Source organism: Notolabrus celidotus, chromosome 2 (genome assembly GCF_009762535.1).
Source record: "Notolabrus celidotus isolate fNotCel1 chromosome 2, fNotCel1.pri, whole genome shotgun sequence".
Classification (NCBI taxonomy): domain Eukaryota; kingdom Metazoa; phylum Chordata; class Actinopteri; order Labriformes; family Labridae; genus Notolabrus; species Notolabrus celidotus.
The window spans coordinates 39,063,745-39,090,330 of record NC_048273.1 but is presented as its reverse complement, the minus strand read 5'-3'; the positions used below and the strand labels follow the sequence as shown (position 1 = coordinate 39,090,330).

At 41.5% G+C, this 26,586-nt stretch overlaps 1 protein-coding gene across 4 annotated transcripts in view; it reads right to left on the bottom strand.

Annotated features, from left to right (window-relative positions):
• The window catches only part of pde4ba (phosphodiesterase 4B, cAMP-specific a), a 298,471-nt gene that overhangs the window by 15,609 nt on the left and 256,276 nt on the right, over positions 1-26,586 (bottom strand). For all 4 annotated transcript variants that reach the window (XM_034674460.1, XM_034674468.1, XM_034674476.1 and 1 more), the window contains one exon: positions 7,772-7,884. In XM_034674460.1, coding sequence (XP_034530351.1) covers positions 7,772-7,884 — 113 coding nt within the window. The remainder of the gene's footprint in view (positions 1-7,771; positions 7,885-26,586) is intronic.

The window sequence follows — 26,586 nt, the reverse complement described above, 5'->3', positions numbered from 1 at the left end:
CACTTTTGGCTGCGAGGTCTGACTTGGCTTTACCTCACACCCTGTGCATGTGGAGCAATGACTGACTGACTGTGTGTGAGTGAGAGAGAGGGAGACTTCTGCCTCATACACACTCCCTCATGGGGGTAGCCCCGCCTCTTTAGTCCCTCGCTCCTCTCACTCACTGTTCACTCCTCATGCAGACGACAGTCAGACTGAAGCTCTGAGTTTACACTGTCAACATTGTGCTGATCATCTGATGACTAGATTGCCTCCTGTTTTATGAACACAGTGGATTTCCTTGAACTTCAACTAGTTTTTTTTTTTCCCTCCAGGAAAGTGGAATTCATTCAGGTGAAAAACAGAGATGTCCAACTTTAAAGAGTCCTTGACTTCACCACAGAGACGATTACACAAGAGAGCTGTGGTAGAACAAACATCACCAGAGAACAGTCGGCTATTACACTTTTTCACAACCACCTTGTTGCGCAGAGACAGTTGTATTTTACTCAAGGTGGTCGATGTTGAATTCCCCAACTATGGCACCTGAGTTCAGAAATTTCCCACACTGCTCTGGCTAAACAAGACTTGTAGTGTCCGTCTCAACACTTCTGAATCAACAAATGTTTTCTTCATCAAACAAATCTTGATAAATTGATCAAATGTCTTTATCTGAAAAAGGTTATAAACCAGTTCAACTCTTATCAAAGCTCTTAAAAGCCCAAGTGAATATATATAGAACAATAAGTGATGTGGGCCTCGTTCCATTAATAGCATTTATTTTCTACTAGCATTTCCCAAAACATTAAACCACAATTCCCATCAGTGCTTGCTGGTGCTCCGTAGGCTGTCCTGCAGCCCTCCAGCTTCCCATAGTAGTGACCATGCAGTCGGTTTTAAAATGTCTTGTATGCTTCGTATGTAAGGGATAATGTATGGTTAGCAGGTAGTTATGGGAAATAGAATCCCAACAGGGTGAGACAAGACCCACGACGGTGGATTGAACATGAAACTGTCCTCATTCAGCTCTCCTTCTTCTCTGAGCTCTGTGGTTCACACACCTTTAAAAAGAAACTAATGTCACAACTTTGAACCCTGCTGCTATCATCACCACCGCTCATGGTTTAACTTTCTTTGGAGAGATCACTAACCTAAAGTTTCTCTCACCTGCTCCACTACCGTTGATAATAATGCTGTACAGGATCCAGTATGAAAATGTCTGTAGCCTGATGATTCAGCATGCTAACCTAAACTAACGTTTTAGCCACATTGTTTTGATGCTAACGGAAGCTAACAGTTTTACCTCACCTTATGGCCTATGGTGTCAACAAGCAGAAGCAAAAATGTGCTTGAACTCTTTTCTGTGGATTGATTTGATGTGACATGTTATCAGTTTGTCTCTGGCGTTGCTCATGTTAGTGAAAGTTAATAACCATTGTCAAGGGGTTTAGACCAATCAGAATCAAGCATCTTACACAACCAGAAGATCAGTAAGAGAGCCGGGTCATAATTGCAGCTATTCAACAGAGTTTTACAAAGAAAGCATAAAAACAAATGATTGAAATTGTGTCAGATAAAGTTAATACTAGGAGTCCCGCCCCTTCTTGATTGACGACGCAAAGGTTGAACTAAGATAAGCTCTGTTGGCACAAGAAATGTTGTTAGTGGACACAGGCCCTCATGACCGAGTAAGCCTGCTGTCATTTTCATGAATGATTGGTTACTTGTGTATATATATACATATATATATATATATAATCAGTATATATATTAAATTAGAAAGAGATGATGTAGAATATGAAACATACATGTTATCATGTGTTGTATCAAAGTTCATTATTATCTTCTGACCCTTTACAGGTCAGTTAATTTAATGTTTGGACTGTTGGAAAAAATGAGATATTTAGTGACGAAATCTTGTTTTTGATTAGAAAATCCTGTGAAGGGATTTCACAGTAGCAGGAAATATTTGTCATTGTTGCTTGATTAATGAGTTGAACGATTATTATTTACTATCATTTTTCTTTCATTTGACTATTTACTTGCTCCATTTATCATTCAGCCTTGGTTTCCAATAACAGACTCCACATCCTTGACACTGAGGAATAGTCCAACAGGCCATGACCCGTCTACGTCAGCCATGCATAACAGTGAGGACAGGCACGTACTGTGAGTGCTCAGCAGTAACCGCTCTCTGCACTTCACCTTGGAGGTACAACAGCAGCGGGCTCTCACGTTTCACATCCCTCACACTCATGTTTCATACTCTGCCACGGCTTGAATAACAGTTTTTCCATCCTAAATACAACAGGTATTCAGGGGGTCACAGTAACTGGTCCGCATGTTCTCGTTAATGGAAGCAGGTTAAGCGTGATGTCTCACATGACAAGGCGGGCGGCTGTTGGGTAACGTTTTGGTGTACTGTAAAAACAAGGCTACAGGAAAGACACCTTGGATTCTCGTGGTCTTAACATGTTGATAATATGAAGACAGAGACTCAAAACAGTTCATACTGTACGCAGGAGAGGAGATTTCCACAGATAGTTATGTCTGAGGTTCTTATAAAACACACTAAGATGAGTGTACCAGCTGTTTTGCTCCACAGTAGGTGAGTCTCATCGCATACTAATAGTATCTCAACAAAGAGGTGTCCCACATGCAGAGGCTACAGTCCTCCTCCACCCCCCATTCACTTACTTTAACTCTCCCTGTCCCATTAAAGCTAATAACCATAGACCTTTCTGGAGTCCCTGAGCTCCATTGCCTCGTAGGTTCCTCTGGATCTCTGCCGTAGACATGCCAGACTCCAGCTGCTACAACTACAATCTGTCTCCCCACTATCATCTCTCTCTCTCTCTTCATCTCCCTCTATCCCTCTCTCTAACTCGGTCTCAGCAGATGTGTGTCTAACATGAGTCTGGTCCTGCTGAAGGTTTCTGCCTGTTAAAGGAAGTTTGTCCTTGCCACTGTAACTTGCTAAATGCTGCAAAGTGCTCTGCTCATAGTGGATTAAGATGAGATCAGGCTGAGTCCTGTCTGTAAGATGGGACTGGATCTGATCCTGTCTTGATGTTGGGTCTTTGTCTTCAAATAACATTATTGTGATTTGGCGCTACATAAATAAAGATTGATTGAACACATCAGTTGATCCATTTGATGTATTTTCCTGGAAAATGAAGACTGTAATTGTCCTTTCATATTTCCAGAGTTGGGATTTCTTGGTGTTTCTCAAGTTAGGGAGTCTCCTGAAATCAATCATCCACTGGGGATGATTTTGGCTCGGCCCTGCTAGTTTTTCTGTGATTGCAAAAGTGCTAAAATCACAGTCCATAAATAAAAGTGAATGTTACCGCTGGCCTCAACACATTTAGAAGCCTGGAAGAAAAAGTGAAAAGCATCTCACTCTGCAGTTACACTTATATCTCTTTGTCCGTCCTATAGTCCTATATTCACGTCGAAATGTGTCTTTTTTAAACAGTTATTATCTGATTCAGCTGCACTCTGAAACCAGTCCAGCTCACTGTCAGTGTTGGATCTCTGTGCGCATGACGACAGCAACAGGATAAATAAACACCACCATTAACCATCCAAATGGGCATGATGGGATGTCTATTGTCGTCTGAAGGGAGAGCATGGGATCAGGAAGGAGACAGGAAGAGAGAGTCACTCTGCCCAGGGGTCTGCATGGATCCCTCACACACACACACACACACACACACACACACACACACACACACACACACACACATAAATGTTCCCTCTCTTCCTCTCTAGTTTATTGTGTTTGACCCACTGCGGGATCCCTCACATCCTGTTGTCCAGTTTTATGAGAAATAACAAGCTTATCATCTCGGCTGGCTTCACAAACTGTTTTCAGGCTCCCTCACACAGCTGCTACTCATTCAGTCAAACTGCTCTCTCTGGGGTTTCTTATTCACAATAACAACACAGTTGAATTGAATTTTTCAAGTCAACAAAAAGCTGAAATCTGCAACTTCCCATCAGCTGTCAGCGTCAGTAAGAGTGAAAAACTATAGTGTTTGATCTGATGTGACCTCACTGTAGCTAAAGAACATTACTGTAGGAGTGGCCTTCTCATCTCATTCCTGTAGCCAAAGAACTGCTCAGAATTTCTTGACTAGCAACACTTTTCCATTTAGGATGAAACATAAGCTAAGCTAAGATAAGATATTACTTTCTTGATCCCCAGGGGGGGGAATTCAGTCATAACCCAGACATAAGTACAATCAAGAAAGAAGTTTCAATAAGTAAAAATAAAATAAAATAACATAAAATGAAATAAAAATAGTAAAAAAATAAAAATAGATAAATAAAGCTAGAATACAATTTAGATGTATTAAGGCTGATTTATACTTCTGCGTCGAATCGACGGCGTACCCTACGCCGCAGGTCCGCTTAGCTCCCGTACCTACGCAGAGGCCTACGCACGTAGCTGACGTGCACCTCCTCCAAAATGTAACTACGCGTAGAGCCGACGCGGACCGCAAGCTCTGTGATTGGTCCGCTCAACGGCTTTGTCTTTCCCGCATTCACAGCACTTCCGGGATCCCGGACATCGGCCACACATCGGCCGTGTATTTCATCTCCTCCTCTCTATTCTTCATGTAATCATGTCTGTATGATAAACAGCAACATGTATCAGCTGTAGATTAACAGAACACGCTCTGAATCTCTGTGGAAAAGGAAACAGAGATCGTAGCGGGACCGGAAGCAGGCGGCCGGCTATCAGAGAGACCACACTGCCCTCAGGCGTTTCGGAGGAGAATTGCTGCGCGACACGGACACATCGACGCACAAGTATGTGGGGCTCATGTCCGCGTCAGCCCCTGCTGCGTAGGGGAGACGCAGAAGTATAAATCAGCCTTAAAATGTTACAAATGTAATTTAAATTAAATAGAAGTAATTACAGACAGTATTAAAAAATGTTTCAGTAGTGACAGGTTGGCATGGTGTGATTATGGTTGGTAATGACAAATTAAGCAATAAATAAAAATAAATATGGGTATGTAATATGACCATGGGTTGTAGTTAGAAAAATAATGTAATATAACATAACATAATATGGCAAAGATAATTATAATACAGTATATTATGCATTCTAATGCCAGCAGCAGTCAAGAGAGAGAGTTCTGGGTAAATGGTAGCAAAGGAGAAATCTACATGTTGGGGACCCGGAGACACACAGACATGGAAGGCCTTTGTTGCCACTCTGTGTGCTAAACTGGCAAAACCAAATTAATTATAACTACATGATTGCAAAACTCAAAGGTGGTTTCCAAATATTATATTATATAATATATAACAGAATTTAAGACGTGGTTCACCAACAACTTCCACACTGGGATGATGTCACTCACTTTAAAATCACTTTCGAGGATTAAGGGAAGTTTTACTATCAACCAACAGCGCTGAATTCAGTTCCCAATATCTTTGTCTGCTGGTGTGGCCTAGTGGTCTAAGTGCATGCCATATACAGAGGCTAAAGTTCTCGTTGTAGCAGTCGCCGGTTCGACTCCAGGCCTCAAAAATGTTCAGTTTCAGATTCAGAATACTTTGAGTCCCAGAAGGGCAATTCAGTTTTACAGTCAGCCCGTCTGTAGTACAAAATATACAGCAAAGGAAATAAACAACACATCCTGACATCAACACAACCACAACCGGTGACCGTACAGCAGAGCGGGATTCGGAGTGATTCTTGGTTTAATCTGCCTGTTGTGCATTTAGCAGGCTCATGGCAGAAGGAATAAAATAATTTACATAGTGCTATATAAACTTGCTGCATGTCTTCCCCTGCTCTCTACTCCCCACATTTCCTGTCTCTCTTCAGCTGTCCTATCAATAAATGTGAAATACCCTAAAATCATAACTTTAAAAATTTACCAAAAACTGATTTTCATCTTTAAACCATGAAGAGGGGCGCTGGTGGCTTAGCAGTCTAAGTGCGCCCCATATACAGAGGCTATAGTCCTCGTTGCAGTGGTCACTGGCTCGACTCGAGGCCTCAACAACTTGCTGCATGTCTTCCCTCGCTCTCTACTCTCAATAAAGGTGAACATGCCCAAAAAACACAACTTTAAAACCATGAAGATATTGTGCAAAACGTTTCAGCAAAATCCAACTTGGATGTGCATGATGTCATGTTATTAAATTATTATTAATGATTATTAAAGTGATATTTATTACATTAAATTGGCCAAAGAGCATAGAAGGGGACTGAAGCAAACAAGGAGAGAAAGAACATTTGGGTTGTTGAGTAGAAACTGTCGTCACTCCACCTCTGAACACTGCCGAGCTCACTCCAATGTGAGAAATTGATTGGACGCCACTGAGACTCTAGTTATGTCATTACCACACTGCCCTTTGAAAAGGTAAAGCAATGTTAATTCTATGATAAAAATGTTGTCATGATAAGAGGTCATGAAGTTTCTTCATGTTGAGGCAATCACTGCAGCTAAGATAAAAACTTCAGATGTCAGATAAAAGTCAGCTCATGAATCAAAGGATCTACAAGATGGGGTTAAAAACCGCCTGGTCCTGATCTGTGTCATGCCTCTGGTTTTTATATAAAGGAGGCAGGAACTAAGCATTGATGCACAAACAATCAGTGACACAGAAAAAATAGAATTACCAGTAGACGGTGAGGATCTATTTGTCCAGGAAAGAGGGCACAGAAAACCACAAGAGACACCTAACCGCTTCCTAGTATCTGTTTGACTCAGTTTTCATGTTTTCATGAAGAGTTGAATCCCTTTTAGAGATACTGCTTCAGAGAGCCTGTTACCTTGTAGAGGGGACAGTTAAAGCATCCAAAACTGATTCTCTACTCATTTATTTATTTGATTAAAAGAGCACACTTCAAAACTCGGTTTACATCGGCAGCAAAATAAAAGAAGTGGGTCATAAAATCACAAAAAAGAAGAGCAAGGAATAAAACATAATTAAAAGACATAAAATTCCATTAAAATAAATCTAAAGAAATACAACTTGTTTAAGTTCTTTTTGAATAGTTAAATTCAAGTAAAATAAAATGAAGTTAAAAGATTCAAGTAAAAAAAGGAAGTAAAAAACAAATAAATGAAGTTCTACACATAAAAAAAGGTTGTGCACTCTAACTTCAGCTGATAAGAAGACAGGAGAATCAATCAAGGAAATACTAACACCTAATAAACCACACTTTGTAGACACAGCAAAGCCTTGCTCTGCTGTCACTAAGTAATATGGCTCAGGGTAATACTTGTGTAAAGAGCCAGGAACTAAACCTTGATGCACATCACACACAATCAGCCAGGCAGAAGAACTACGAGAACCAGAGGAACCAGCAGACGGTGAATTGAAATAGTGGACCAAAATAAAAGAGGACAACTCATTCTGTATGATCAGACAGAGATCAAATGTAGCAGCAGTTAATGGGATCTCATGCTGGTTGGGGTAGATCATGGGGAACATCACAACATATACACATCAGTGTGCAGATTGTTTGACCCTGATAGCACTTATACCCCCCCTCCCTTTCAAACTGCTGTTCACTCTATTAATACTTTGACTTTGCTAAAGTCATGCTAAGTTCATGAGTGTGTACAGCCTCTGTATCTCTGTTGTTTGTGTTTACTCTGCTGCAGGATTAATGCTTCTCTCAGAGCTCCCTGCTGCTCAGACTCGAGCGCTCCCTCAACAGTTGTTATTTCAGTGTGGGAATTTGCAATAAAAAAAATTCCACTTAGGTTGGAACAAGATTTAAAAAATACAACTAAAAGGATGCAGCCTCTCCTACCTTGTTGGAGGCCATGTCACTGACGGAGCGGTACGTCTGGATCGTCTCCAACTGGTCCAGACACCAGTCCAGCTCCTCCATCGTCTCCATGGCCAGCTTCTGGTACGCCTCATCTGTCAGTAAGCAACCGGCACACAGAGACACACAGTCAGAACAAACGGTGCACGTGGGGCCTGAGTGCTGCGCCTGTTTCTGCTGCTGCTGGGGGAGAGGAGGGGGAATAGATATAGGTGGCACCCGGCTGCAGCGCTCCTTCATCATGAGGAGGCGTAGCTGGCTGGACTCGCTCGCAACTGTCAGCAGAGTGGAGGAGAGCTACTGTAGGACCTGAGCTCGCCGTGTCACACTCAACTTATCTCTCCCTGCATTTGTCCGTGTGTGTGTGAATACTTCCCCCCCCAATGTGAGGCCTTCAGCTCATTTACATGAAGTCAACCCCTGAAACAGGAAACCTTACACTGAATACCCCCCCTGTTGCCACACACACACAAACTTTACCCCACCTCAAAGGAAGCGCACACACTTCTTCACACATTCATGAACACACACACACACACGCGCACACTCACACACACACACACACACACACACACACACACACACACAAACAAACACATACACACACAAGCCCTTGTCACGTAAAGCTTAACTCTTGTGTTTACTTTTGATGAATTTTCTGTTCTCAGACAAGCATCATTGCTTCTTTAACATTACATAATCAATGTAATAACATCTGGTTATCAACTATAGATAAACCACAGCACAAGCCACAGGCTGATTGTTTTTAGATGCACACACTTTGTGACGACCTTCTGTCTCACAGGATGCTTTAATGAGTCCATGCAGAATTGAGAACACGTGTCTTCTTTAAGCCCCTCACACAAACGATAACAGCTCCAGTAAAGACGCATGTGGTTATTGTTTGTAACGTCAGTGAGGCAAAGACTGAACCACAGTTCAGACACCAATGTACCCTAGAAATAAAATTACAGGAACTGACCTATAAATTAATATTACCAGAAATGAACTGTGTTTCATAATGTTATGCAACAGTTGGGGTCTAATTAGGCTTCAAGCTGTTCTTCATTGAGAAATGTTGTTGCTCTTTTCAAAGCAAAAAACCCAAAACAGTTCGATTATTTACTGAAATAAAAAAAATCCAAAGACCTACAGAAGTGAACTGGACCATCAGTGACACTGACTGTTTCTATATTATATTTTTTAACAGTTATAGATGCCAAAAGGTGAACAACACAAGACAATCTGAAAACTGTTAATCTTTTTGCTGTTTTTCTACATTTCCACAGACTTCTAGTCATAATGAGAGCTGTTTTTTTTTTCATAGAAAGCAGGAAGAGATTTTTGAGAGAAAACACAGCTTACACATGTACACTAAAAGATCAAAAGAATAAAAACGATGTGCAGATTTGTCCACATGGCACAAATCCACAAACTTAAAGTTCCTCAGAGGAGCTTTAAGGCATAACATCTATTATACTACAGTGTTAGATCAGGGCTTCATGTAACAACTGATTTTTACTAACTGGTGTATAATACTCTGTATAATAATCTGTGTATCATTTTGGCATTAATCTTTCAACCTACTAGTGTATAAAACATCAGATAACAAGAACAAGCATTATAACTTCATAATTTAAAGCTCCTGAGTTTTTTTTAACTAGTTATAAAATTGCTTAAAATTGACACCCATTGTATGAGCTACAAAAACAAAGAAGAACATCAGTGTGATTATTTTTATATATACATCTATTTATATTATTATTTTGAATGCCTGAAACAGCTGACGCAGGTTAGGTATAACAGGAAGTGTTCAACAGCACACTGCAGAAACAGCTTTTATTTTACATTTTTCACAGCCAGGATTCCTGATGAGTGATATGCTTGACTCTAAGAGCAGAATGAGAGACACATGTACAGGACAATATCAGGGTAGGTATAAAACATATTGCTTTGTCCACAGGGGGCGCCAAAATCAGCCCAATCTGAGTTACTCACAGGAGCTTTAAAGCCAGATGAGATACAGTTCCCTGTCCACAAACACTATCTTAAAAATGTTTAGCATCCTGTGCTTGCAACAGCTTTTGCAAACGTGAATTAAAAAATATCTGGGCTGGGGAAAGCATGAACTATTACATAGTTTAGGGTTAGAAGTTATCAAAAATAGCCTTACTGGGAGGAAATCCACAGACATATAAACAATGTATTTTATGTAAACATTCCATTTAATTGTGAAGCCATGTACTTGGGCAATGTATTGGTTGACACATGGAACATCAATGACAATAAACTGTTAGCTATACTATTGGCAGCCAGTAAGAAATCCATCACAAGAAAATGGTTAAAAGTAGAACCTCCCACCGTTGATGAATGGATTGAAATTATCCATGAGATTTATGTTATGGAGAAGATATCTTTTTCCCTAAAAGTTGAAAAAGGAAAATTTTATAAGATCTGGACCAAATGGACTGAGTACGTAAAACCAATAAGATCTGACTTCACTTGACTTTTACTGTGCTTTGTGTAAACCTGCTCTCTTTTTTTCCATTGTGTTTTTGATTGTCTGAGGGGTGCGCTTCCCGGTTCTTACTTGTTTTGTTTTGTTATTGTTTCTAACTGAGATAAATACTGGTCCGTAACAGAAAATCCTGGAAGGGCAATAAGTGTAAAATTATCTGACTTTTCTGTGTCCATCTTTATTTATTTTTCTTGAAAGACTAAGGTTGCTATTAATGTATGTGATGGATTGAATTTGCCTTTCCAAATAAAAAGATAATTTAAAAAAAAAAGAAGTTATCAAAAATAAGTAGTAGAAAGTAAATAAGACTAATTGAACTACAATACAGGAGTAACCAAACAGTTACAAAGTCCCTGATTTGTTTTAGGAGTACAAGACATTTTCACTTTGGTCAATGCCTTACCTCATGGATAGAATAAGCATCATCTCTTATTAAGTTAGGCACTTTTTCTCGTAAAATACAACAATTATTCATAATTCAAAAAATACATGAAAATGAAACTGACTGAACTATTGCACCATGAACTGAGTCAGTATCCAGCCCTGTTCCTGCGGTCTAACCGTGTTATTCAGACGAATAATCTGTACGTCAGGCCTGGACTGAGGCCTGTTGGAAAGCAGAGTGGGTGTGTGATCAGGGGGCTGAATTGAGTGTGTTGCCCTTGCTTTGTGTGTATACTCCAGGTCTCCTAGCTGCAGAGCACAACATGGCAGCTGGGTGTGCACTGCAGCGACCTTAGCGTGGCCGCGTAGAATGTGTCCCCTTCTCTGATCTCCTGCCATCAAAGACACGAGCCTGTTTGCTCTCCCAAACATGAGAGGCACCTGGCTCTCTGCCCGCAGCCTTCCCTCGCTCCGATGACGGGAGGGAGAGTGTGTGTTTGGTTCAACTCCACAAGCTTCTGATGTCAGGACGGCTTGCACTCAGTCGAGATGTTTTCTTTACAGTATTCCCAACACTTCTGGGGTGGTTTGTGTTTTTGTACAGCACAGAAAGGTCCTTTCCACATATATTTTCCCAAATAAACTTACAAACTTTGCTGAGACATCAGTATTAAAAAGGTCCTTAAGATTGTTGTCCTTTAAAATAACTCATGAAACAACCACATCTGAAGCTAGGGCATGGGAAAAAACAAGTCCGACAGAATAAATGGTCTTAAAATGCTGAATAAATGGACAGCTGTTTTCTTGTTCTTTACATTTGTTCATTTTGCTGCTGCCCAGTTTGTCTCTTTGCATCTCCCTAAAGTTTGCTTTCTCAGCCCATCCAGTCACAGCAGAAGGCTGTTCAACCATGGTTGGTGGTTTTGCAACTGTAACCAAACATTTCCTAAGACTTTCTCATGATGAACAAGGTCTCTGCAAAAATAATAACAGAGTAAAGTCTGGACCTGTGGTTTTTGTGAAGTGTCTTGAGATAACTTTGGCTATGATTTGGCGCAAAAACAAGTTAATAATAATAATAATTCATTTTATTTATAGGCGCCTTTCTGGACACCCAAGATCACCTTACAACATAGCAATAATACAAGCATCACTCAACAGTAAATAAATACATACATTAGAATAAAGATACAATACTAGAAAGATGAAAGGGGGGGGGAGTCATTCCAGTCCCAAGGAGATGGATTAGAGTGAGTAGGCTTGGTGGAAAAGGTGAGTTTTTAGGTGGGTTTGAAGGTGGTGGGAGAGGTGGAATTTTCTATGTCCAGGGGGAGAGAGTTCCAGAGGCAGGGGGCCGAACGGCTGAAGGCTCTCAACCCCATGGTGGTCAAGTGAGCAGGTTGGAGGGTGAATTGGGTGGAAGAAGAGGACCTGAGACTACGGGTGGGTATTTTAGTATGGAGGAGGTCAATGAGGTCCTGAGGAGCTTAGTTGTTGATGGCCTTGTAGGTGAGGAACAGAATCTTGAAAATGATGCGGTATTTAAAGGGAAGCCAGTGGAGCTGCTGCAGGACAGGTGTGATGTGGCTGGTGGAGGGGGTCTGGTGAGGATGCGGGCAGCGGGATTCTAAACCAGTTGAAGTTTCTAGATTGATTTGGGGGGGAGACGGAGGAGTTGTCAATGAGGATGGAGAGGTTATTTGTTTTTGAGAGGGTGGATTTAGTGCCAATGAGGAGGACCTCTGTTTTATTACTGTTCAAATGTTGATTGATTGTGCATAATCCACACGTCCTGCATCAATGAAACAAAGACCCAGAGGAGAAAGCCAAGCAAAGTTTCACCAGTGTCCTTATTGAATCCCCGGGAAAAATGACTTCCATGTTTCATATAAAAAAGTTAAAGTCTAGCACTAGCGCTGTGATTCATTGGAGCACTTTCCATCTTCCTCGTGCACTCAGAAGAAATAGGTCATGTAAGACTGTGTCATGCCACTGGATTCACACTATTTGATTGAACTACAGGTATGGGTAATGTGCCAAGAAATGCACCAATGAACAAGCAAAGCAAGGGGAGGGAGTGTGTTTGAGAAGAAATCATCATGGATGAGTGATAACAGCTCGGTGATAACTTTTTATTCTGCAGAACAAAGACAAACAGGATAACACACAACCTTAGGAACAAGGTCAGAGTGTGATATTGGGAACTAAATGAAAGATTCCTGTCCTTATATTTAATGCATTTACCTTTTTAGCCCCACCTGATCTGAAAAGTCAGTTTTCTTTCCAAAATAAACCCCAAAACTTCATTATTCAAATTTTTCAAACTGTCTTAGCTTTTCATCGCTGCACATATGTTCCTACACTAAGTATTTACTGCTTAAAGAGCAGAGGAATGAGCATTAGCTTCATACTAGCAGTGACTGTAGTTACAGCAGTCTGAACTGTGGACCGTCATGGTCACAGTAAGACCAAAAGGAAACAGCATTCAAAAGCCAAGTGACTGCTGACACAGACGTCACAATGTAAGAGGGGCTTTCCACCGCCTCCACCCCGACACAAGGACCTTTCAAATCAGAGCTACAGTGACTGTCCCACGGGGGCAGACAGGAAAACACACACACACACACACACACACACACACACACACACACACACACACACACACACACACACACACACACACACACACACACACACACACACACACACACACACACACACACACACACAGGGTCAAAAACACATCACTTAACTGTGCACACACATCAACTTAAATGTCTCATTGCAGCGCTCCCACACAAACATACAGACTTACTTTCCAGCTAAGGGCATGGTGATCTGCTGCAGGAGAATAAAGTTTACGTTTACTCTCTCTCTCTTTGTTAAGGGTTAGTTCGCTTTGTTTCTCTTAAGACTCAATATTCAAATCAAGAAGAAGGAGATATACTTCAATAATTCCCAAGGGGACTTTTTTCTGCTCTGTTAGTGAACATGCAACACGCATAGGCTGGATAAACACCTACATGCACAAGAGGGGGGCTGCACAGAGAGCGGTACAGTTTGGATTTGGTGCCTTGCTCAAGGACATCTTGGCAGTGCCCAAATAGTGAGCTGGCACCTGTCCAGCTACCTGCCCAATTTCAAGCATCAGTTCCACACCAAGACTTGAACCAGTGAGCCTCCAGGTCCTGAGCTAACTGCAAATCAAACACAAAAGTGACACTAAAACATGTTACCTAATTCTTTAATTACATTTCATGTTTCCAGTGAATATGTTGAATACTACAACAATGCAAAGGGCTATTGTAGGTTACAGCACAGAATATGTTTGTATAAAATAAGAGTTTTTTCTCTTAATTGTAAGACTCAAGTTTTTTCCTCAATAAATACATTTCCTTTCCTCAAATCTGTTTTTGTTAATGTGCATTTTTATTTAACATAAATCTATATTTTTAATGTATGTAATTAACTCACTGTCAATTTACTTCTTAAATAGAGGAAAATATTTAGATTTTCTTTATTGTAAATTGACGATATTTTTGGAGATTTTCTACATTTTTTTCTTGAATGACATAATTTACACCGTATTTATCAGTCTATTTAATTTAACCTGCAAGGGCTCTTTATATCTCTCAGCTGGCCTGGGAACAACTCTGTGTCCTCTCAGAAGAGTTGGTGGAAGTGGACGGGGAGGAGTGTCTGGGCCCCCGCAGATAAGTAGAGGAAGATGGATGGGTGGATTGCCCTGACAAGCCATAATTACATTTGCACAGGTATTGAGGCAATAGCTTTAGGGACAAAAATAGCAATGATCTGCAGTATAACTAAAATACATAAACTAAAACAGGGGCAGTAAAAACAACCATAAATGGCTTAAATGAGCTGTATTATCAGTCATTCAAAGTTTAAGTGGCCATCAGAGCCCAGTGCTCCAAAATAATTTTGCACTAGTCAGACCTCTATGCTGTTTTCTTCATGTCAACAGCTGCCATCTCAGGTTAGGTAAAGATATCATTTTCTTTGTTATTCTAAAGGTTTCATTGTGAAACCAATCTTTGGTAATGTGTGCTACATCACTTAATATTTTGGGGATTTAAAGCTTCAGTTAGGAACTTTGTGTTTGTGACAATTTTTTGTGCCCCCTTTGGACAAAGTAGTACCCCATATCTTTGATCTTTGCTGATTATGTCCTGTACATGCACTAGTAGTGTTTTCTGACAACAACAACAACAACAACAAAATGTCAAATATATCACCGAGTGATTATTCTCTGAAGTGTTTTCTTCATCTTGCTGTATTTTGATACATCTGACACTTATTCTCAACAACAGTTACAGCTATTTAAAATTACAATATATTGAAATTGTCAACATTTTGCCAATGGTCTAGTTTGTTTTTAAGGTCATAAAGAGGCAACACTGATCTGTTCTGTTTCATCACCAGTTAAAAACTCCTCACAGGCGCTTTAAGGGGATTATATATGTATTCCCCTGATGTCCTTAATGTCTATTTAAAATCCTTGCTTTGAAGGCATCTGAATATCGGTTGCCCTTCGCCTCTCCCTGCTGTCTGAAAAATCGGTTGATTTACTGATGGAGGACTGCATTTAAGTCCACTTCTTTTTATCAGCACCAGTAGCAGGTGCACACAAAACAAAAGGCCTGGTACATATACAGCTCCTGCCATATGTCACTATGGGGTTATCTGCGGACAAGTGCGCCTGGAGAAGCTAAAGCTGTGTTTGTTTATTTGTGTGCATGAGAGACAGCTGGGTCTGTCATGCTCTCGTGGGGATGGAGTCAGCTTCCTGTGATGCTCAATCCGATGCTCCAGGAGGGCTATCAGCGGAGTTAATCTAAATGGCAATGCAGAGGTTAAATCAGTGGCAGAGAATACCCACAGGCACTGACACACACACACACACACACACACACACATGGACATACACACAGGATACGAGGTTAGCAGGGGACAAACCTCTTTTTTCTGTACTCTTATACTAATGTCTTAAAATGTACTAACCAAGCACCCGTCAAATACACCAAAGTGTGACGTTTGCCCGACTGACAGCAGCACCACGGTCCTGACACAAAGAGAGGAGTGCCTTTCTTATGGTGCTGATCTTTTTCTTTACAAGAAACAGAACGGGTTTATCAGAACCCCCCTTAAAACTTCACAACACTTCCTATAAAAGCTCAGAGATGGTATGGGTAGGCAGGGGGATGTTGCACGCTTCTGACACGCCAAGTTATGACACCACATGCACAGTATTGCCCAATCCACTGACAGGCATTGTGAAAAGATGGAAAGAAGGGCCCTGGTGGTGGCGTTTGTGGTTTTAGGCGCATTTGACTGTAGCTGTGAAACACTCGCTGATTGAAAAACTGTAAGCGTGGTTCTGAGAAGTGGCAGAGTGACGTCATGAGTCTGTGATTCATTAAAGTTTCTGTTTAACAGCGAGGTGGAATCAGGATGCAATACATGTGCGCAGAATTTTGTCACCCCTATGGTTGAGAATCACAAACAGAAGGGAGAGAGATAATGACTGAACCTCATGTTGCAATGCTGGATTTATACATGGCTCACCACTCATGAATCTGCAGTAAAACTTGAATGTAGGTGTTTAACAGAAATGAAGTATCTGTCATGTATTGGGCTTTGAAGCAGCATGGTGACACATGTTGAACGCTGATCTCTGACGTGTTTAGTTCTGGGAAGACTAGATTAAAGCTGCACACAGTGTTCCAGTCCAAGGTGGAGTAGTCCTGCCCCTCTTAGGCCTCATCTACAATGTGAAACACAGTGACCGAAAAGGTGGAGGGGAGTCGTCCCACCTCTGATCAGCCATTGAAGGTAGTAACAGAGGTGTGACAGGCAAGATAGTGGTGGTGTGTAACATCAGAGCTAGAAGGGCTGGGCAGAGCTGTGTGTGTTCCTGCTGCACGTCATGCCTCTCAAGCTTGCACAAGGCAGTAACACAGTTTAAAATCACACACCGGGACATCTTGCCTTGATGGATGAACAAAGACGTTATGATGGGGGAATATTGTAACGGCACTCACAATGTGTAAGCAGCTTAAAACCGAAAAGCTGAAGGTGTGCCGTCCCTTGCTGGTGTCTCTGCCACCTGTGTCTGTGATCGATGCTTGGTGTGTTTTTAATCCTCTTTATTAAACCATTTGATTCATAATCATCAGCTTGAACACACTCTGACATTGCAATTATGGTTACATTAAATAATCACACTTTAGTTTACCTTTTGTGGCTCTGGATGACAACTGTTTTGGGTAACTCAAACAATGCAAGCCGGGTATTGTAGGCTCTCCCTTTGTCAACTACAGCCAGCAGGAGCTCCTGCAGCTACAGCCTTCTGATTCTGATTTCATCTGGTCTGGTATCAAACTCAAAGGAGGAGGTATTTGGGAGAGGAACCGTCCTTTATCATGGGATATGTCCGCTTGCTGGTTAATAAGGCGGATGAATTGACAGCTTGTTTGCAGAGATACGATCATTTATATTGGCTAAGCAGCCTGCTCTTGAAGTCTGCACCAAATACAATGTTACAATGTTACAATGTCATTTAGCAGACGCTTTTATCCAAAGCGACGTACATACGAGAACAAGAACAACACAAGCAAAGATCTAGACAAGAGGAAACAAGATCAGTAAGAGTAACAAAGTGCTTCAAGTCCATTTGGGTGCAGGTACTGCCAAGCAGTGTAAAGGCAATGCACAAAAGTAAATAAGGATTTTTTTTTTTAATTTTTTTTTTTCAAAATAAGGAACATCTACAATGAAGCAACCAAACAATTTAAGACCTTCCATTATCATCATCAACAATTAACATCACCACAATAATGACCAAAGTACCAAGTGCTGGGTCACTCAAGACCTGAACACAGATTCCCAGAGTAGAGCAGGACAGTGTGAGTCAACTGTAGCTGGAAGACATGATCTGCCACTGGGGACAACAGTGGAGAACAGTCTAGCTAAGTGCATAGTGCTTCCTAAAGAGCTGGGTCTTTAGCTGTCTTTTGAAAGTAGAGAGGGACTCTGCAGATCGAATGGAGTTGGCCAATTCATTCCACCATTTAGGGGCAACAGAAGAGAAGAGTCCAGCTAGTGATTTTGAGGCCTTGTGTGCTGGAAGCACTAGGCGCTTTTCAGAGGCTGAGCGTAGCGGGCGAGAAGGGCAGTAGACCTGGATGAGAGGTTCCAGGTAAGCTGGAGCAGTTTTGGTTCCTGCTTTGTAAGTCATGATTAGAGTTTTGTATCTGATGCGAGCTGCAACTGGAAGCCAGTGTAGTGAGATGAGCAGGGGAGTGACATGAGCTGTCTTAGGCTGGTTGAAGATCAGACGTGCTGCTGCGTTCTGGATCATTTGCAGAGGTTTAACTGTGAGTGCAGGGAGGCCTGCCAGTAGAAAGTTGCAGTAGTCAATGCGTGACATTACAAGAGCTTGAACCAGGAGCTGTGTTGCGTGTTCTGTCAGATACAAATAAAGATAGGAATCAAGCCTTCAGGTGTCTTGCTAAAGCTGCAGAGAAACTTCAACTAAGTCTGTATTATGTTGTCATTTTTATGATCTCATGACTTCGTCCAAAAAAAGAAAAAGCTCAATATTTTGGAAATGAAGAACCTTCTTACTGGCTCCATCCGGATCAGAGTGTGTGCATCAAATATGAATCTGAGGTAGGACCGAGTTGATTAGCCAAGCTTACAACAATGGCTGAAAACAGGCTGAAGCAGTTAGCCCTAGCGAATGAGTACATTAATCTTTAAAGGCTTACTCATTCTTAAAAAATCACTAATTAACTCATATAATGATGATCAGTCAAATGAAATCTATATAAAACCTAAATAAAAGTAGATATTTCAGGGTTTGAACATTGTTTGGAACATTTAAAACAATGCAAAGACACAATATAGCAAAAAATATGAACAGAGGGGAAGTCATTTTCAGACGTTTAAAGGCAGGATTACAACAAACTCTACCTTTATTGATGATTCTGATGATTATTTTCCATTAAAGTCAAATTGTTCCTTTAAATTAAGTCTTTAACCTTCAACAGGAATAAAATAGAGATGATTTGAAATTATGATTTAAAAAATAGGCTTAAAAGGGAATCTGTCAGGGAATGTTTGATGTCTGCAGGTGAGCTTGTTGTCTTAGTGCAGTTGAACTCGTTTCTGGTGAAGCAACAGGAGGCATGTCACACTTAGCGATTTGACTTGAACAACAAGCAGCTTCACATTACGTAACATCCAGTCTGACTTGTGGCTCTTTAGCTTTTATTTATACTGTAATAAAGTCGGCTCTGACCATAAAACGTGTAATAAAAGGTGCTCTGACTGGGTCACATGCAACGAACATGCATGTGTGTGTGTGTGTGTGTGTGTGTCTGAGTGTTTGTCAGACTCCTTTATAGTTACTGCTGGGTTTTTTCTCCCCACTCTCTTTGGACACAGTGTTCCCTGTGCTCCCCATAACATACACATTCCTGTCTGTTCCTTTACTGTGCAGCTCAGTGGGAAAGCAACACGGAAAGCTATAAATTGAAATGGCACGCAACACCTCCCAAAGGAGGACCAATGAGTCCAGATCTCTCCCGGAATCCTTAGAATAACAGGAATAAAGTCTGACCTGTTAATCAAACTGTCTGAATCTAGGTGGAGTGAAAACATGGAGTTCTCAGGTTGGGAGGAATTTCACTTACATGATTTTTTGGTGAGATGGATCAGCCAGTGATGAAGATGTAAGCCAAAATAAATCTTGGAAGCGACTCTAAAACCCCAGGAGAGAAGGCTGGATGACTTTACAGGATGTACCCAGTGTGCTCATCTCTGATTTTAATCCTGCCTGGAGAGCTTTTATGTGTGATTCTTCTTCTCTGGTATTACATGGAGTCCCAAATAGCTGCAGTGTTTGGCACATTAATTGATCTTCTCTTAATCTTAGTGGTGATTAACAGCCAGTGACGGACATTAAATGTATGAAATATTATCTTTGAGATGTTTTTGCACAAATAGGGCTGCAAATAGACTCACTTCATTACATTATTTTTTTATTTTTCTGAAGTTAAAAGTGTTTTGTCTGTTTAATGACAGAAAACAATAAATTGTGCTTGCTGGCAGTTTCATTTGGTGGAGGTGACATCTTCAACAACAACACCAATGTATCAAAATACCAAAATTGTATTTATCTAATGTTGAGCAAACACATAAGAGATACTAACTTGTCCACAGGGGGCGCCAAAACAAAAAGTGTCTTGTTAGTTTCAGGTAGAACCCCCCGACATCCTCCCCTGCTTTATGGTGTATTTGACTCTGAATGGGACTATCACTTAAAAATGAACATCATGCTGCACTGAAGAAGAACTGCAAGTATACACACCAAGACCTATACCCATTAAGGAAATGTTCACTGACTCTGGACACTACAAATCTTTTCTGTGTCATTCTTAAAGGACTCAAAAAAAAAAAGTTTTTCTTTAAATCACAATTAAAAGTAACAACAAGTGTGCGCTGGATTTTAACAAAGTGTTCTGCTAGCAGCCTATGGCTGGAGCTCCTTTGGAATCATCTACCAGTCAGGGTCTGGGAGACGGATACCTGCTTTACTTTTAAGAGGAGGCTTTTATACGTTCCTTTTTGATGAAGCTTATAGTTAGAGCTGGCTCAGGTTTGGACCAGCTCTTAGTTATGCTGCTATAGGCTTAGACTGATGGAGGAATTGACACACTGGGATCCTATCTCTCCACTTTATCTGCCTATCACTTACTTTAACTCTTCCTGTCCCATTAAAGTTACTAACCATAGACCTTTCCGGTGTGCCTGAGCTCCCTTGTCTCGTAGGTTCCTCTGAGTCCCTGCTGTGAATGTGCCAAACTCCAACTGCTACAACTACTACTATCCGTCTCACCACTATCATCTCTCTCTCTTTATCTCCTTCTATCCCTCCATCCAACACCATCTCAGTCTCAGCAGATGTGTGTCTAACATGAGTCTGGTCCTGCTGGAGGTTTCTGCCTGTTAAAGGAAGTTTGTCCTTGCCACTGTAACTTGCTAAATGCTGCAAAGTGCTCTGCTCATGGTGGATTAAGATGACATCAGACTGAGTCCTGTCTGTAAGATGGGACTGGATCTGATCCTGTCTTGATGTTGGGTCTTTGTTAATAAAAGAACATAGAGTACGGTCTAGACCTGCTCTGTTTGTAAAGAGGCTTCAGATAACAATTGTTGTGATTTGGCGATATATGAATAAAGATGGATTGATTGATTGATAGCCAATCATGAGCTCTCGTTTGGCTAAAAGTCCACAACAACACCATAAAGTAGCAGATGTACATTTTTGTGCATCAAAAAAGTTATATTAGTGTTCCAGTGTGTGTGATTTTACAGAGCAGTACAACATTGTTTAAGCATGACGGTAGGTGTGCTGTAACAGGCGATCAAATCACCAAGTGGTGCACTTCCCACCTTCACTGCAAATTCAGGAGTCTTTTCAATAAAACCAGACCTCCAAAAGGTTCGTTTACTTCATAGTGCACCACCATTGTCTTTAAATGTGTGATTTTGACATAATGAGGGATTATGCCTGTCTGATCTGTGCTGCCAGGTATCCCTGCATGCTTTATACAGGACAGCGGGATGGCTGCAGTACACAATGAAGGAGAGCATAATTTCAGCTGCGCCACACTGCAGTGGGTTCACCCCGTGAGAGGCATGACATGTAAACTGTGGGAGACTCACAAACACACATTAACACACACAGCAATGTTATGACCTGCTGGCTCCAACATTTGACAGCGATGCATTTTCACCCGTTACACCTCTATTTCTCTGCTGCTTCTGCCGGCTCAGCGCTTAAAAAAGCTTCGCCCCACCGTTATGTCTGTTGACATTTACACCGCCTGCGATGAAAAGCAGAGCCATAAAAGTCCAGTCATGAACTAACAATGTAAAGAAGGCTGGAGTTGAGGACAGCTGAGGCAACCCCAGGTCAGCCTCTGGAAACAACCCTACAAAAAGGCAAATATGAAGGCACTGAAGCAGCTGTGACTGTGTCAAGTATTTGCAATTAACTGCTTGAATTAACTGGAGAAAACACAGATCCAGTTTCATTAAGTCAAGCCTTTCATATCAGACTGTGGTTACATTTAATACACAGACGTATGAGGCACAAATGTCCACTTAAATCACACACACACACACACACACACACACACACACACACACACACACATACACACACACACACACACACACACACACACACACACACACACACAGGGAGACAGAGTGATGTATGCGTGTGGGAGGTGAATGTGAGGAGAATATAAAGAAGTGAGCCGAGCTCAGAGACAGTCTGACATCACAGTGCCTGAAGGTTTCAGCATCAGTCCTCCACACAGTAATCTCTGCTCACAGGCAATCGTCACATTCTGATATGAAAATCTGAAGTGTTTATATTTCTCCATCTTCTTTCCTCTCTCTGATAAAGCAGTCAGACGTCAGAGCAGCTGTGTGTCAGTGTAAGAGTATACCTCAGGCTCAAATACAGTATGTGCTGCTATCTGACTTCTTGTTTTCTGTTGTTGAATCTTTTTGTTGTCTTTCACCATTGTCTTCGCTCGCTCTGATAAAACACAGACGTCAATGTGTTGGGTTTTTCTTTCACCGTATCATCATCTTTACTCAGAGGAGCTGTAACACCATCCTGTCCTTGAGTTGCTCTCTTCGTCACTTTCCCCATCTGCTCTCATAAACTCACATACTCCTTTCCCATCACAGCTTTCTCTTTCTCTCCTTTTCCATGCAATCCTGTACACACACACACACACACGCACAAACACACACACACGCACACACACGCACACACACACACACACACACACACACACACACGCACAAACACACACGCACGCACACACACACGCACACACAAACACACTCACACACACACAAACACTCAGCAACAGACCAGGCTTTGTGTGGGTTACCTGAGGTGAACTCCCACACTGAGAGCAGCAGCACTGACCGGCCTGAATGGACCTCATTGTCACCCTGACTGGCATTTGCCCCTTGGGTTGATTAGCATGGATCAGAGGAGCTCTGAACACAGTTAGCCAAACTTCTGTTGCTGTTGTTGCTGCCTTTTCTCTTTGGGCTTTAAAGTGGCAGCTAGAGTTACAATAAGAGGTTTACTGTTGGTGCAGGGTCAGATCTGATGTCTGGGAGGGAAGGGGGGGGGGCTGTGTAAGCAGAAGAAAACAACTCATCAAGAGTCAGTGGGAGACAGTGGAACCACCTTTCACTGCTTTTTCTGGCTTTAATGCCAACACATTTTACACATTTAGCTAGTCTTCCCTGCAATCCTAAGGTTTAGATTACCTGAACACTTTTTTTCCCCGCTTATACTAACTAAAGTGACACAATTTATATATTATATAGATATTTGATTCAATATGTGCCAGGTGCCAGGGACCACATACCCACTTGCTTCCAAAGTGGTAGTAAATGTGGCCACTTGACTGCAAAATTAATATTAAAAGCCTCAACACATCCTTCCTGAATCTTGAGGAGGATAACCGCTCAATAATCCAGAAAACATACGGACAAAACTTAAAGTCCTTTTCAGCAGTGTAACTGTCAGTAGAGGATTATCTGGAGTAAAACAGAAGATGCTCTAACAATCTAACAATGTCTTCAAAGCCAGGTTCAAGCAAAGAAAACACATTCATGTTTTTGTATTCTCAAACTATTCCCTATGAGAAAATAAGGAAATGTTTTTATACAACTCATTATGTTCTTATAAGGTACAGTGTGTACAGTCATGGCCAAAAGTTTTGAGAATGACACAACTATTAATTTTCACAAAGTCTGCTGTTTCAGTTTTTATAATGGCAATTTGCATATACTCCAGAATGTTGAGGAGTGATCAGCTCAACTGCAATTCATTGCAAAGTCCCTCTTTGCCTTGAAAATGAACTTTATCACCAAAAACACATTTCCACTGCATTTCAGCCCTGCCACAAAAGGACCAGCTAACATCATTTCAATGACACACAGGTGTCACACACATTAACACAGGTGTGGGTGTTGATGAGGACAAGGCTGGCGATCAATCTGTCATGATTGAGTGACTGGACACTTTAAAAGGAAGATGGTGCATGACACCATTGTTCCTCATCTTTTAGCCATGGTTACCTGCAAGGAAACACGTGCAGCCATCATTGCATTGCACAAAAAGGGCCTAACAGGGAAGTTTATAGCAGCAAGTAAGATTGCACCTCAGTCAACCGTCTATCCAATTATCAAGAACTTCAAGGAGAGAGGTTCAATTGTTGCCAAACAGGCTCCAGGGCGCCCAAGAAAGTCCAGCAAGCACCAGGACCGTCTCCTGAAGGTGTTACAGCTGCGGGATCGGGCCACCACCAGTGCAGAGCTTGCTCAGGAATGGCAGCAGGCAGGTGTGAGTGCATCTGCACGCACAGTGAGGCGAAGACTTTTGGAGGAAGGCCTGGTGTCAAGGAGGGCAGCGAAGAAGCCACTTCTCTCCAGTAAAAACATCAGGGACAGACTGATATTCTGCAGAAGGTACAGGGACTGGACTGCTGAGGACTGGGGTAAAGTCATTTTCTCTGATGAATCCCCTTTCCCATTGTTTGGGGCATCTGGAGGAAGGCTTGTTCGGAGAAGACGAGGTGAGCGCTACCATCAGTCCTGTCTCTTGCCAACAGTGAAGCATTCTGAGACCATTCATGTGTGGGGTTGCTTTTCGGTCAAGGGAGTGGGCTCTCTCACAATCTTGCCTAAAAACACAGCCATGAATAAAGAATGGTACCAGAACGTCCTCCGAGAGCAACTTCTCCCAACCATCCAAGGGCAGTTTGGTGATGAAGAATGCCTTTTCCAGCATGATGGAGCACCTTGCCATAAAGCAAAAGTCATAACAAAATGGCTCGGGGAACAAAACATTAAGATTTTGGGCCCTTGGCCAGGAAACTCCCCAGATCTTAATCCCATTGAGAACTTGTGGTCAATCCTCAAGAGGCGGGTGGACAATCAAAAACCCACAAATTCTGACAAACTCCAAGCATTGATTATGCAAGAATGGACTGCCATCAGTCAGGATTTGGTCCAGAAGTTGATTGACAGCAAGAAGGGTCAACACTGCAAATATTGACTTATTGCTTGAATTCTGTGTAATTCTCAATAAAAGCTTTTGATACTTATGAAATGCTTCTAATTGTATTTCATTATACCATAGAAACATCTGACAAAAACACCTAAAAACCCTGAAGCAGCAGACTTTGTGAAAATGTAATATTTGTGTCATTCTCAAAACTTTTGGCCATGACTGTAGTATTTAGCTGCATTCAGCAGAACAGACTCTATAGAAATGGAGTGTAATATGCATGAGTTTGTTTAAATGAGTGTTTAATCACCTAAATATAAAAAACATTTCATTGTTGTTAATATGGAATGAGACTTTTATTTCTACATAGGAGCATATCCCCTTCCACAAAGGCCATCCTGTTACACAGTCATGTATCTACTGCAGCACAGAGTGGACAAACTTGTAACATATGCAGCTTTTTATTTAGTGGGTGGCCAAGGAAATCCACTAGTTGAAGGAAAAAGAGAGTGGTTGTTGATCAGGCAAAATCATTTTATTTTAGTAAAGTAATTTTCCTTTTCTTTTCTGTTTTATCATATTTGTCATTTTAATTATGTTCTTTTATGCTTGTCTGAATGTCTCCAATGCTTTTAATGTGTTAATGTAAAGCACATTGAGTTGCCCTCGTGTATGAAATGCGCTATACAAATAAAGCTGCCTTGCCTTGCCTTGCCTAAAGTACTGACAAATTGAGGATCATACTCATCAGGAGCTCCGTGTCCTAGAAGGTCACTGAGCAAATGAGCATTTCAAGCAAGAATCAGACTGCTAGATATTGCTAAATATTTCAATTTGTACACACTTTACCTTTAAATTTGAAGCCAGCATCAGCAGCTAGTTAACTTAGCTAGGCATGATGTAAGGAAACAGAAAAAGAGTGAAGTGTCCACAACGTTTTTGCACTGACAGAGCCCACAACCTCAGTTTCAGAGCATTTCTCAACAGAGCTTACTGTTGTCAGCGAATGAAAGTTGTCTCACGGCTCTCCCGCTTTCCTTAGTAGTGACTGCATGTCTGTTATGAAATGCTCTGTGTTCAAATGTTAATATTTGCTTTTGTTCACTTACATTTGACAACGCAGAGAGAAATGGTGTCATGTACTTAGAAATACTACCTTTGAATACACAAGTAATAATAATAATAATACCTAAGTTTTATATAGCGCTTTTAAATAACTCAAAGACGCTTTATAAATAAATAAATAAATACAAATAAAGACATACAAGACAAGCAGACGACAAGGGAAGAGGTGGAATAATGAATGTGTGGGGAATGCCTGTTTGAAAAGGTAAGTTTTTAACTGTTTCTTAAATGAATGAAGTGAGTCAGAAGCACGGATGTGTGGGGGGAGAGAGTTCCAGAGGGTGGGGGCGGCTATGGCAAAGGCCCGGTCCCCCAAGGTACGGTGCTTGGATTTAGTGATGGGAGTGAGGAGGTTGGAGTCAGAGGATCGGAGACGGCGGGAGGGGTGGTAGTACCGGAGAAGGTCAGTGAGGTATGGGGGGGCCAGGTTATTGAGGGATTTGTACGTGGTGAGCAGGATCTTGAAATGGATGCGCTGTTTTACGGGGAGCCAGTGGAGCTGTTGAAGGACAGGGGTGATGTGGTCTCTGGAGCGGGAGTGGGTGAGTAGCCGGGCAGCAGAGTTTTGTACGTATTGTAGTTTTTGTAGATGGGAGGAGGGAAGACCATACAGGAGGCTATTGCAGTAGT